Source organism: Coregonus clupeaformis, chromosome 12 (genome assembly GCF_020615455.1).
Source record: "Coregonus clupeaformis isolate EN_2021a chromosome 12, ASM2061545v1, whole genome shotgun sequence".
NCBI classification, from domain to species: Eukaryota; Metazoa; Chordata; class Actinopteri; order Salmoniformes; family Salmonidae; genus Coregonus; species Coregonus clupeaformis.
Genome location: NC_059203.1, coordinates 36,402,473 through 36,416,771, shown reverse-complemented (window position 1 = coordinate 36,416,771; position 14,299 = coordinate 36,402,473). Strand labels below are relative to the sequence as shown.

The 14,299-nt window shown below is 41.4% G+C and overlaps 1 protein-coding gene across 3 annotated transcripts in view; it reads right to left on the bottom strand.

The window, feature by feature from the left end:
- LOC121577577 (E3 ubiquitin-protein ligase RAD18) overlaps window positions 1-14,299 on the bottom strand; it is a 72,724-nt gene that overhangs the window by 44,405 nt on the left and 14,020 nt on the right. For all 3 annotated transcript variants that reach the window (XM_041891304.2, XM_041891305.2, XM_041891306.2), the window contains exons 5-9: window positions 13,545-13,978; window positions 12,680-12,779; window positions 10,386-10,573; window positions 9,301-9,371; window positions 9,051-9,111 (exon numbers count right to left, since the gene is read on the bottom strand). In XM_041891304.2, coding sequence (XP_041747238.1) covers window positions 9,051-9,111; window positions 9,301-9,371; window positions 10,386-10,573; window positions 12,680-12,779; window positions 13,545-13,978 — 854 coding nt within the window. The remainder of the gene's footprint in view (window positions 1-9,050; window positions 9,112-9,300; window positions 9,372-10,385; window positions 10,574-12,679; window positions 12,780-13,544; window positions 13,979-14,299) is intronic.

Here is a 14,299-nt window from a genome sequence, read left to right as displayed (position 1 = left end):
AGCTTGTTCTCCATCTTCTTTTTAAATAGGTAGCCAATTTGTTTTCAGCACTTTTATTTCCATGACTGATAAGTTCTCATGGCTCTCTGCAGCATACATAAGGTGAGCAATAGTTTTGGATCATCACAGTATTGAATTGCAATACATATAGAATCGTGAGGACCGTGAGAATCGCAATACATATCGGCACCTAAGTATCTTGATAATATCGTATCATGAGGTCCTTGGCAATTCCTAACCCCCTGGAATCTGCTTTAAATAAAATCTCATTCTGATCTATATAACATCTTGTACTGTAAACCAGTCTCTAAAATAACTCTAATAAATCCCCATAAGACAAGACCAGACAAGAGATAAGAGTTCTCCCATCGAAGAACATAGTGGATAGATACTGCAGCTGCTTAGGCCATTCTTTCGGCACCAAACATTCCAGGATGGAATTGAGGAGTGTGCGTGCATGTGCCGCTGCATGGTCCGAATTAGGCCTCCATTTCACGCCGCCTCCTTTCCCCGAACCCTGACTCAGCAGTACTGTTCTGTTTGCACATGTACTGTACAGTAAATTAGATTCACCAGGCTCACCAACCTGGGATATTCAGCGGCAGAACACTGAAAAATTGTACCCGTTTGCTTGCTTATCAGCAGGACTTTACAAAGCAAGAACGAAGAGGGCTATCATTGTGTTTTGGATTCCGAGGTATAAATATTTATTACAAAAGACACTCATTTTTCTTTTTACTCAGATTAGGCCTACAAGACCAGTGGCTGAATCAAACTATTATTCTAAGGACTGTTTCTGACGTGGCTATGACAGGTTTCCACCTTGAAGAGTCTTGAGTGTGGCTACTGAATGAAGGTCAAAGAACCCAAGTTTTATTGGAAGGTCACTGTGGTCTGATTGCGTGTAATATTTGAATATCTTTGGAGGAATGAAAATAGACTTCAGTATATTACACCACCCAGTTAGAGCAGCATTCAGAAAGCCAAGGAGAATACACACAATCCATGGGTTGATTACTTACTTGCCCGTGACTAATCTCGTTTTGGCCAGAGCTTTTGCTCTATTTAGATGTCAATACAATCCCTGCTCATAGCTATTTGTTGGGTTTGAAATCAAGACATGCATATTTAATTCTGACATTCATTCTGCATATTAGTCTACATTAAGCAAATTATAGTTTAACTGAATTAACTTCCATCACTTATTTGTTTCGTAGACAGGGACATTCTATGTACAGAGCGAACTCTAATGCGTGCAATGCCTGCTATCAAAGGTTTGTGCCAAAAAAAATATGTTTCATATGCAGCCCCAGAGCGGCAAAGCACTTTCTTTGGCTGTAGTTCGAGTCTAAGCTGTAATGAAAAAATGACAGTTGCATGGACAAATACTGATCATTATCAAACCAGTAATTTACATCTAAACGAGCTCAAGACCTGTTATCTGTTCCAACTACTATCTGTGTGACATCCTGTCAGCATCTGTTGAAGACCCATACTGCTGCCTTGCTTTTTCCTGTAGACTAACTGACTCAAAGCGGAGTACATCTTCCTCAGTAGCAGGAGGACTGTCTCCAGGAAATGACATGTTTGACGTGGCTCCCAATATCGTGAGAGGATCAGCTGTTGCTTCAAACAGTAAAAAAGAAAAGGGATTTAAGCTGTACATGTCGAGTTACATCAACAACTACAAGGGTGAGTATTTACAGCTAGCTAGCTAGCTGCAAGCTCTGTCTCTGCTTGACTAACATTTGCAATTTATCTCACTAGCTATACTTTACATCATTTTCTTAGTTATCTATCTAGCGGGTTTAAAACTACCCATTTGTTGTTGTGTCAGTTCCCCTTGATTTTGATATTCAGTAATTTTTCTAAAAGGATAAGTTGTTTTATTTGTATTTCTCAGTTTCCAGCAAAGATCTTGTGACAGGAGAGATCAGTGTGAGGGCAACTTGTTACAGGTCAATGAGGAAATCCGAGAAGCCACACAGTTTGAGAGTAGGATGAATATAGCAAGCACAAAGCTCATCCTGGCCCACTGCCGCTGCTCCTGTGTTGCTAGGACTAGTTTGTGTAACCTCACAGTTGCACTGCTCTACCAGACAGCACACTACTGTCAACTTGGGATTGGTGGGGTTACCCCTGTCCATAGTTGCACTGAGAGTGAGCAGAGGTGGCACAAGCCAAGAACAATGGTAAGGTTGTGTGAATGGTTATTGAAGGCTAATATGAATAATATAAATGAGTGATGTGAATGTGAGGATCTAAGTGCCCCTTGGTATTCCTAGGGTGTGAAGTCAGGCCCTGTTAACAGGATGGTGGTCCTGTCAGCAAGACCCAAAGAGAGGAGACTGGCTGAGGGAATGAGGTAAAATGTTGAGCATTTATCACAATCTGAGCTAATCTTTGACAAACACTTTAAAAATAAAAACATTTGTGTAGCCAATATGCCTCGATTACAAGAGATACAGTACATGAGATTATGCCAATCCAGAAACAATCCCTAGTGGTTCCTGAACTCTAGACACTTCTGTAGATCCAAAAGGGATAGGTAAAAGCAGCCAATCAATGGGCAAGGTGGAGTTATTAGCAAAACCCAAGGCTCCCATTTCACTGCATTATTGCCATCTTGCTTATACCTACAGTGGGGAGAACAAGTATTTGATACACTGCCGATTTTGCAGGTTTTCCTACTTACAAAGCATGTAGAGGTCTGTCATTTTTATCATAGGTACACTTCATCAGTGAGAGACGGAATCTAAAACAAAAATCCAGAAAATCACATTGTATGATTTTTAAGTAATTCATTTGCATTTTATTGCATGACATAAGTATTTGATACATCAGAAAAGCAGAACTTAATATTTGGTACAGAAACCTTTGTTTGCAACTACAGAGATCATACGTTTCCTGTAGGTCTTGACCAGGTTTGCACACACTGCAGCTGGGATTTTGGCCCAATCCTCCATACAGACCTTCTCCAGATCCTTCAGGTTTCGGGGCTGTCGCTGGGCAATACGGACTTTCAGCTCCCTCCAAAGATTTTCTATTGGGTTCAGGTCTGGAGACTGGCTAGGCCACTCCAGGACCTTGAGATGCTTCTTACGGAGCCACTCCTTAGTTGCCCTGGCTGTGTGTTTCGGGTCGTTGTCATGCTGGAAGACCCAGCCACGACCAATCTTCAATGCTCTTACTGAGGGAAGGAGAATGTTGGCAAAGATCTCGCGATACATGGCCCCATCCATCCTCCCCTAAATACGGTGCAGTCGTCCTGTCCCCTTTGCAGAAAAGCATCCCCAAAGAATGATGTTTCCACCTCCATGCTTCACGGTTGGGATGGTGTTCTTGAGGTTGTACTCATCCTTCTTCTTACTCCAAACACGGCGAGTGGAGTTTAGACCAAAAAGCTCTATTTCTGTCTCATCAGACCACATGACCTTCTCCCATTCCTCCTCTGGATCATCCAGATGGTCATTGGCAAACTTCAGACGGGCCTGGACATGCGCTGGCTTGAGCAGGGGGATCTTGCGTGCGCTGCAGGATTTTAATCCATGACGGCGTAGTGTGTTACTAATGGTTTTCTTTGAGACTGTGGTCTCAGCTCTCTTCAGGTCATTGACCAGGTCCTGCCGTGTAGTTCTGGGCTGATCCCTCACCTTCCTCATGATCATTGATGCCCCATGAGGTGAGATCTTGCATGGAGCCCCAGACCGAGGGTGATTGACCGTCGTCTTGAACTTCTTCCATTTTCTAATAATTGCGCCAACAGTTGTTGCCTTCTCACCAAGCTGCTTGCCTATTGTCCTGTAGCCCATCCCAGCCTTGTGCAGTTCTACAATTTTATCCCTGATGTCCTTACACAGCTCTCTGGTCTTGGCCATTGTGGAGAGGTTGGAGTCTGTTTGATTGAGTGTGTGGACAGGTGTCTTTTATACAGGTAACAAGTTCAAACAGGTGCAGTTAATACAGGTAATGAGTGGAGAACAGGAGGGCTTCTTAAAGAAAAACTAACAGGTCTGTGAGAGCCAGAATTCTTACTGGTTGGTAGGTGATCAAATACTTATGTCATGCAATAAAATGCAAATTAATTACTTAAAAATCATACAATGTGATTTTCTGGATTTTTGTTTTAGATTCCGTCTCTCGCAGTTGAAGTGTACCTATGATAAAAATTACAGACCTCTACATGCTTTGTATGTAGGAAAACCTGCAAAATCGGCAGTGTATCAAATACTTGTTCTCCCCACTGTATATCCAATCCTTCTGAATCGCCACAAGTGTCTAGGCAGCAGGAACTAGGGGTTGTTTCCTGATAGGGCCTGACTGAAATGTTTTGTATATATCACGAGTACCTTCTATAACACAGAGTTACTGTATCTCGTTAGCATGCTTCCTAGCCTGACTGCTACATCCCAAATAATAGTGTTTGAAACAATAACAGCCAAGTTTCACCTTAGCGACTGTCTTAAACAACAGACCAAACAACATGTAGGCCTGTTAGAAGAACACAACATTATGAAATGTACAGGCAAATCATTACGGAATCCTAGTCTCTCAGTCTGTATCTTTCGTGCTAACATTTGCCTGCTGCTACTGGGCAAAGGGTGACTACTTTGAAGAATCTCAAATATAAAATATATTTTGATTTGTTGAACACTTTTTTGGTTACTACATGATTCCGTATGTGTTATTTCATAGTTTTTATGTTTTCACTATTATTCTACAATGTAGAAAATAGTAAAAATAAAGAAAAACCCTTGAATGAGTAGGTGTGTCCAAACTTTTGACTGGTACTGTATTTTTTACATTTCTTATATCTGCCACTGTACTATTTCCTTTAATGAGCATAGAACCTGTGTCTAACGTTTAGATGTTACAATTGTAATAAATATTTTATATTTTGTTAAGGTGTTGTCTGGTCCATTGCATTGCTCAGAACTGTTGACCCAACTCAATAGGTGGCCTGTTGCGAACCAGTGTTTTATGTTCTGGTTGAGGTGTTCCACTCATTAAACAGTAACTGCCGTAGTCTGGTAGTTGTGCCTTTTTAACTAACCCTATTCAGCAGGTGTTACTACAATATACTAAAGTCATGTATGCAAAAACACTACAGTAAATACTACAGTCACGTCTGCAAAAAACACTACAGTGAATACTATATCGTGTACTAGTGCCGGAAATTGCCAGGGATTTCACAATATTATCACGATTCTTAGGTGCCGATACAATATTTATTACGATTCTCACAATTCTATATGTTTTGCTATTCGATACTTATTTTATTACGATTCGATGTTCCAAACAAATTAATTGCTCATCATATGTCTGCTGCAGCGGGACAAGAGAGCCATGAGAAAACAAGTTTTAATCAGTCTCCCTATTTAAAAAGGAGAACAAACTATGAAGGAAAAATACTGGCGTTTTGGTACAGGTACAGCCATCTAGCGCAAAAATAATATTGGGATATTGTCCAAATGATACGATATATTGTCAAAAAGAATATCCCGATATGTAACTATCGATTTTTCTCCCATCACTATAGTATACTACAGTCATGTCCACAAAAACAATAGTGAATATTACAGTAAAGTCTGCAAAACACTGCAGCAAATACTATAGTATATAAATAGTAATACTACAGTATTTAGACCATAGTGTACTATAGTTTTTTTTCATGTGGGTCAGCTGTAAATGTGTAACATGTTTGATGTTTGAATGAGGACCACAATGGAAATACATTTTAAACTTCTGTTGTTATTCCAAAAAAAAAAAGTCTAAATGAATTGTATCCACATTTGTGCTTGTATTGTTTTTTTAAATAGTCAAATGAAATCAATGAAGGGATCAGAGCCTAAAATTAACACCCGCAGGTAGATTTTAGCATTGGCGGGTAAGATGTCAATTTCACCAGCCACGTTGGCGGTGGTCAGGGCTCCAAAGTGCGAGCATTTCATACAAATAGTCAAGTACGATCACATTTATAGTAAAATAAATGCTGCAGTAGCTGTTATCAAAGTATTTCTAACGTTTTGTTTCATAGCTGGTAAATGAATCGCACAAAGTCAAAGAACTACGAATCCTATACAGCCTATTCCACCTGGCGCTGCAACACTGCCTGGCTGGGGGCTGTGCGCAAGTGAAGAGCTGAGTGAAAGATTCCATTTTAGAAGCATTGTGCACAGGCATAAAAGTTGGTCTAATTTACTTGAAACAAAAGTCTATTGAAGTTGGGTTTCTTGGCTATTTACGTTGTTTTGTTCACAAGCTACAGTGAGGGAAAAAAGTATTTGATCCCCTGCTGATTTTGTACGTTTGCCCACTGACAAAGAAATGATCAGTCTATAATTTTAATGGTAGGTTTATTTGAACAGTGAGAGACAGAATAACAACAAAAAAATCCAGAAAAACGCATGTAAAAAAATTTATAAATTGATTTGCATTTTAATGAGGGAAATAAGTATTTGACCCCTCTGCAAAACATGACTTAGTACTTGGTGGCAAAACCCTTGTTGGCAATCACAGAGGTCAAATGTTTCTTGTAGTTGGCCACCAGGTTTGCACACATCTCAGGAGGGATTTTGTCCCACTCCTCTTTGCAGATTTTCTCCACGTTTGGCAACTCGAACCTTCAGCTCCTTCCACAGATTTTCTATGGGATTAAGGTCTGGAGACTGGCTAGGCCACTCCAGGACCTTAATGTGCTTCTTCTTGAGCCACTCCTTTGTTGCTTTGGCCGTGTGCCATGGTCTACCCCCCCCAAAAAAAAGTAAAGTGTATTGTAAAGTGGTTGTCCCACTGGCTATCATAAGGTGAATGCACCAATTTGTAAGTCGCTCTGGATAAGAGCATCTGCTAAATGACAAAAATGTAAATGTGTGTTTTGGGTCATTTTCATGCTGGAATACCCATCCACGACCCATTTTCAATGCCCTGGCTGAGGGAAGGAGGTTCTCACCCAAGATTTGACGGTACATGGCCCCATCCATCGTCCCTTTGATGCGGTGAAGTTGTCCTGTCCCCTTAGCAGAAAAACACCCCCAAAGCATAATGTTTCCACCTCCATGATTGACGGTGGGGATGGTGTTCTTGGGGTCATAGGCAGCATTCCTCCTCCTCCAAACACGGCGAGTTGATTGCTTCTGTGGACAGGTGTCTTTTATACAGGTAACAAGCTGAGATTAGGAGCACTCCCTTTAAGAGTGTGCTCCTAATCTCAGCTCGTTACCTGTATAAAAGACAGACACCTGGGAGCCAGAAATCTTTCTGATTGAGAGGGGGTCAAATACTTATTTCCCTCATTTAAAATGCAAATCAATTAATAAAAATTTTTACATGCGTTTTTCTGGATGCGTTTTTCATTCTTAAATCTACCTGCCACAGTGGCTGGTGGACCAAAAAGTTAATTATATGCCCTGCAAGGGATACTACAGTGTGGAGTATAGTATACTACAGTATACTACAACATTCTATAGTAAGCACTACATGATCGAGATACTACAGTGTGTAATATAGAATTCTCCAGTATATTACAGCATTCTATAGTACGCACTATACGATCGAGAGGGATACTACAGTTTGTAGTATAGTATTCTCCAGTATACAACAAAATTCTATAGTAATCAGTCCACAATCGAGGGATACTACAGTGTTTAGTATAGAATTCTCCTGTATCTTACAACATTCTATAGTAAGTACTACATGATCGAGAGGGATATTAGTGTGTAGCATAGTATTCTCCAGTTGGTACACAATTCTAAAGTAAGCACAACATGATCGAGGGATACTACAGTGTGGAGTATAGGATTCTACAGTATACTACAGAATTCCATAGTAAGTACTTTAATATTCTATAGTAAACTGTAGTATTTTTTTATGTGGGAGGTTTACTATGCATGAATTCATGAATACTTTGCACCAGTGCTAATGCAAACAGAGTGAGAATACACTCAGAACCCAGTGATGCTGCTAAACTAAACTATTTCCATGCCAACCCCTCACTGGGGTAACGTCAGCTCTGACTCACCAGGAGAAATCATTCAGATTCACTGAGACAAAACAGGAATCCACGGTCAACTTAGTCAATATCACACACATCCATTGTAGACAACAATACACATCAGTGCTAAAGTCAATTGAGAAAATAAAATACCAAACACAGCGCTAAAGTCAATGGTGAAAAGGCTGTCAGAAAACAATTCTGAACTCACACAGCATGTTTCCATCCACAGTTTTTATGCGAGTCATTCTGTATAAAAAGAAATCACGACATCTGTGATGGAAACAGGACGTTTCGGTACAATTTTATAAGTGCTGACAGATATTTGTTTGTTCGACATGCAGGGGATCTTTTTGTGTCTGTAAAATGTATTATGCGAGAAATGATGGAGGAAACACTTTTATGTGCAAATATTCATATAATAACCATCATATCGAAGTAAACTTGGAGTTACGCGATGATATGGAGTGTGATCCTCCCACTACGACTCGGGAAACCATCCAATTTCTTAGGCTACAGATGAAATAACTTATGATGAACTTCACAGGGTGGTGAAAGTGAACAGTGATCTTGATGCCTTATTACAATAAATATTGAGGGTCTTATTCTGGTGACATGATGATCGATGCTTGACTGCCGTTTGACAAATAAAAATATTCTCACTCTTATCCATAATAATCTCATCATGTAGACTAGCCTACCTACACTATATGCTGTTGGCTAGAGCAGGCACATTTGCTATTTAACGCAACAGTTTTTGTGGCAGAACTATTGGTAGAGTTGAAAATGCGATGGAAACACATTGAACTTTAGATGTTTTATTTGGTACATGAAAACTTAAGGGGAAAAGTACATTTTGTGTGCACTACGTCATCACGCACTGATTTATATCCATAACAAGTCAGTTTGGTGGAAACACACCACTGGTGGGAAAATGCGAATATTTTCTTTATGCAGATTTTAGAATATTAGCATTAAAATCTGTTGCCAATTGGATAAAAACCTAGCTACTGACAACGGATCAATGGAGGAAGCGCACCAGTCAGACATGACTTACTGTAAGTTGAATGCATCTCATCGATTTCCCCCAGACTTTGGTTCTTAGAGAAGACCATGGCCTGCAACACAATTGGACAACAAAAAGACCATGTAGAGTGATCATTTGCACTTCAAGAACACACTAGACCAGGTTGTTTACGAGGGACAACACCTTTTATTGGACATACTGTCCTGTTGGGAACAACAGAAACTATCCGGTGGTCCTGTGGCGCTAGTCAATGATGCTTTGATCCTGTTTTGGTACGTACACATTTTGTTTTCCCCTGCAGTTGGTTCCTGGCCTTCTCATTGGCCTCCACTTCTTTGGCAATGTCTTTGGCTGTTGAAAGAGGATGAACAGAGACCTTTATGACCCTACGGATCACAGACATGGCTTGTTTATGTAAACTGTTGTTGTTACCACATTAAGGTCTCTGCACCGGAGACCACTACTGAGGAAATGAAGCATCCCCAGAGATGCACATTAACTATCAAGTGTTAAAACAGTTTTGGGTGATTTGCACACACACGTCTCCTGGGAATTTCATGTCTATTAGTCTGAGCAGGTGCTGTTGGATTGGAGGCCCTGTCCTCCGAGTTCAAAGATATAAAGTAGAGTGTTGTTAACAGCCTTTATCCTCTGAGATCTGTTATGCCCAACTACTGACTGGATAGTAGTACAGGCCAAGAGCTAGGAGGACATGTCATTATACACCTTGCATGATCATGTATCAAGGTCACTCACTGACATTCTTAGAGCATGTACAAGTACTGTAATAAACACCATCAAGACATCACAGAAGCATGGCTAAAATCATTTCAGCTCTAGCGAGTATTTCAAGTCTTGATAACAGTGGACTCTCAAATCATGTGCTAGGCTCAAAGCAGGCATTGGTGTTTCATTCAAACACTGCATCCCATCAGAGATGTGTCTTCTGTTCTGTTCTGTTCTGCTGAACCTCTGACCGTTCCATGCAGAGGCAGGTTCTGGGTCATCAGAGAGGACTTGGCAGGGCCGTGACATGGCCTGCAGTGCTCTCCCCAAACACAGCCGTCAGTGGGTCTGGCTCTGTACACACCACACTGGGCTGCTGTAAATTACCTCCGCTACACACGCACGCACAAACTGGAACTAGCAGGTGTGATTTCACATTTTTCTTGTAATGGATGTCAATCGTGAATGATAGCTTGGAGTCAATAATGTCCAGAAATGTCTAAAGCTTTCTAACAGTTATACAATGATGGCTTTGAATGGAAGAAACTACATTTATGGTGGTCAGAAGATTTTTACCATGAGCCAAGGTTGACTCCCTGGCATCTTCATTATTTTTCACAGTGAAAATGGCGCTCTTACCTGATTTTGGTTCGAGGGCGTCACACTGGGCATTGTAGAAGTGTACAAAATCCTGGTGCCTCTTGACCAGCTGGTCTCTGGTACCCTGGGCAGAGAGGTGGCACTCCTTCAGCCTCCTCTTCAGCTCCTGCATGGACAGCAGCGTGTACACCAGCTTCCCCATCGGCCTCCTCTTGGCACCTACGGAGCTGTGACATATGAAGCCATAGAGAAGATCAGTTTACAACTTATAACATGGTCATTAGACTATTATTCATTCCATGATGAACTACAGTGAGGAAGTGTTGTTATTGCAGCACTCAAGACCTCTGGCTGGCCCAAAAAGAGTCCATCATAGGGAGGGCACCACAGAGGAAGACAACATTCATTTAATGGAGATGTCCGTTGTTAACCTTCCAAACTATATAAACTAGTGACCCGCAGTGTTTGTCATTATACCCTGATGAAGACAGCTTGTCTGTCGAAACCTTGGTTATTAAATGATTGCATCTGAGCTCTCCTTTTCTTTTTCATGGTTAACCTAAGGCCTGATATGCAGGGGGGAGCGAGTCTCTGTAATGAAATGATATTAGAGGCCGGAGTCACTCGGCTACCACTTGTAAGAACAGACACATATTTGGAGCCAGGCGTCTTGGCAGCAGCATATGGTATAAAGCTCTTCGCTATCACTGACCCAGTGGTGTAAAGTACTTACGTAAAAATACTTTAAAGTACTACTTAAGTTGTTTTTTGGGGTATCTGTACTTTACTATTTCTATTTGACAACTTTCACTTCATTACATTCCTACAACATTTTACATTTACATTTACATTTTAGTCATTTAGCAGACGCTCTTATCCAGAGCGACTTACAGTTAGTGAGTGCATACATTATTTTTATTTTTCATACTGGCCCCCATGAGAATCAAACCCACAACCCTGGCGTTGCAAACGCCATGCTCTACCAACTGAGCTACATCCCTGCCGGCCATGCTCTCCCCTACCCTGGACGACGCTGGGCCAATTGTGCGCCACCCCATGGGTCTCCCGGTCGCGGCCGGCTACGACAGAGCCTGGATCTACAACAATGTACTTTTTACTCCATACATTTTTCCCTGACACCCAAAAGTACACGTTACATTTCAAATGCTTAGCAGGACAGGAAAATGGTCCAACTCACACACTTATCAAGAGAACATCACTGGTATTCCCTACTGCCTCTGATCTGGGGGACACCCTAACCACAAATGCTGAGTTTGTAAATAATGTCTGAGTGTTGGAGTGCCCCTGGCTATCCGTAAATAAAAGAAAAAAATAACATTGTGCTGTCAGGTTGGCATAATATAAGGAATGTGAAATTAGTTATAATTTAGTTTTACTTTTGGTACTTATGTATATTTTTGCAATTACATTTACTTTTGATACTTTGATAAAACCAAATACTTTTAGACTTTTACTCAAGTAGGATTTTACTGGGTGACTTTCACTTTTACTCAAGTTTGACAATTGGGGTTTTCCACCCCTGCACTGACCACCCTGTAAGGCTAATACATCTATTGAGGTTTTAACTGGGCTTTCCAAGTAATTCTGTTTCAGTTCTGTTGTTGTTGTTCCCCTCTCCTACTAAGCATTATGTAGAGTAGACTTTCAAATATCTGCTTTTCAGATAGAAAGTCCATGAGGAAGATTCAGGACAGGACAAGGCTCTGCCCACATGGCATCTTTTCATCACCAAGACGCAATGCCTGTACAGTAGCATTGAAAACTCATCACCAGCTCCTATTCAGAGCTGTGTGGCAGGTCAAATGTGTGGATGAGTATAGAAACTTGTGTAATCCATCACTTTGACATCAAGGTCACGAATCAAGGGTTCCGTGCTGTCATGTACACTCCGCCTGTTTCTGATGGAGAATAAAATGGCTCAGGCCTACATTAATCATACTGTGGAACTTTGCATTAGATTTTTGCAGAAAGAACCATTTCCAGGTTGACTGCAAATTTGAAGGTAGAGTAGACAGTAATTTCAGCAGAGGAAGGGATATTACATCTCCCCAAACATAAATCTAAACATAATATACAACACAGAGACACGTCAAAATATATCAAAACATAAGTCATATACCTGGCCTAGTGCTAGCTTTACATCAAGGTTAATATAAAATGTTATGAGAATTATTTAAAGGGACCCTTTTTTGAAGTTTCAGCTTACTTCGGACGTCATTAGTGTTGTTGTTTCAGGGAAGCCGAAAATAAGTAGAAACCTCAAAAAAGTGAACTCTCTCTTGAACCCCTGTGAGATGTGTGTCCACTGGTACCTCCTAAGGCTCTCCTTCTTTTCCCCCTGGGTCAGACAGCTGTCCAGGTGCTTGTTGATGAACTGTTCAGGGATGCCCACAGAACACACAGGACACTCCACTGCAAAACACACACAGACAGGATTTATAGACAAACACACATATAGAAAAGGAGAGACACATTGTGAAATGGCCACAGTTCCATGTAGCATTGAAATCATCCATAATTTTTAAGGGATTATCCAGTATTTTTGTATGCTTTTTAGCCAGTAGTTCTGAAGGTAGTGCTCACGACCCAAAAGTGGTCCCCGAAAATTGGTTACTACATCACATACGTGCAGATATGTGCACCATGTCATTGCTCTCTCGCTCTGCTGTGTGTGTGTATCTTGCTAGCTGTCACTCAAATGGTGAGGGGCTGAAGCTCATTGGCTAGAACTCGAATTGCTAGGGGGCTGTCCCACATGGGGGAAAATGTAAGAAAAATGGTGCAGCACAGCTTCCAGAAAAACAGTCACTGTGGCTAATTGAGGTTAGACAGTAATTCTGCTCATAAATTATGCATGTATGAACTACACATCCAGCTCAAACTGGGAGGTTTAAGAAATACTTAGTAGTCGCCAAAGGTCCGGAGCATGTCTTTAAAGGACAAGAATATTCTATGCAACTAGTAATATGAAAAACAGTACAACCAACATTGCTTTCCCTATGGAGGGCATTTCCATTTTAAGCATAGGCCCATACTGTATGCATTAGAAATACTGTATGTTTTGGAAGCCAAGTCTCTCAAATTCAAAATGTTCCAGTGGAAAATATAATTAGTGTCTCCACACACCACACACACTGAAGAATTCCTGGAGACAGTCAGTCAGCAGGCAGGCCTCACCTTTAACTAGAGGCTTCAGGTTCTGTGATGAGGACTGTGAATCAGCCAGGGGCGCCAGCCCTGTCACGGAGATGTCAATCTTCTCCATCTTCACAGACACCAGCACCTTGGCCGGTATGTCCTCAATGGGCTCCTCCTTCACAGAGACCTGATGATCAGGGTCTACTTTCACAGTCTGTGTATGACGAGGGCTCTCCTTCACAGTTTGAGTGCCAGACAGTCTATTTCTGCAGGGAATAGGCTGCTGTGCTGGCGGGGCCTCTGTAGTGAGAGACGTTGTGGAGGTGGTGGGCCCCTTTCGGAAAAAGTGACTGAGGATTGAGGCCTCCTTCTTGGTGCCCCTGGTCTGTCTGGGTGTTTTACACTTGACAGACAAGGCCGGGGTCTTCGGGGATATTGGAGGCGAGTCGAAATTAGCTTTTGACAACTGCTGTCTGGGATAAGAACATCAGAGCTTTAGTGTGAATAAATACAGTCAATCAGTCACAGCAGAGAAACAAGAGGACAGAGCTGACAAATCCTCCAGCTCCAAGTAGTCTGATAAAATTAATTCACAATTTCACACAAATATGTACAACCAAAAATTACACACACACACACACACACACACACACACACACACACTGAAACAAACATTTTTAAAAAACAGTTGCATCTATTGAGGTGCAGGATTTCTTGAGGAGAGGTTTTGGGGCCCATTGGAAAGAGGAGAGGGTTATCTGCCAATGAATGCTGCTGACAGTAATGTGAGCCCC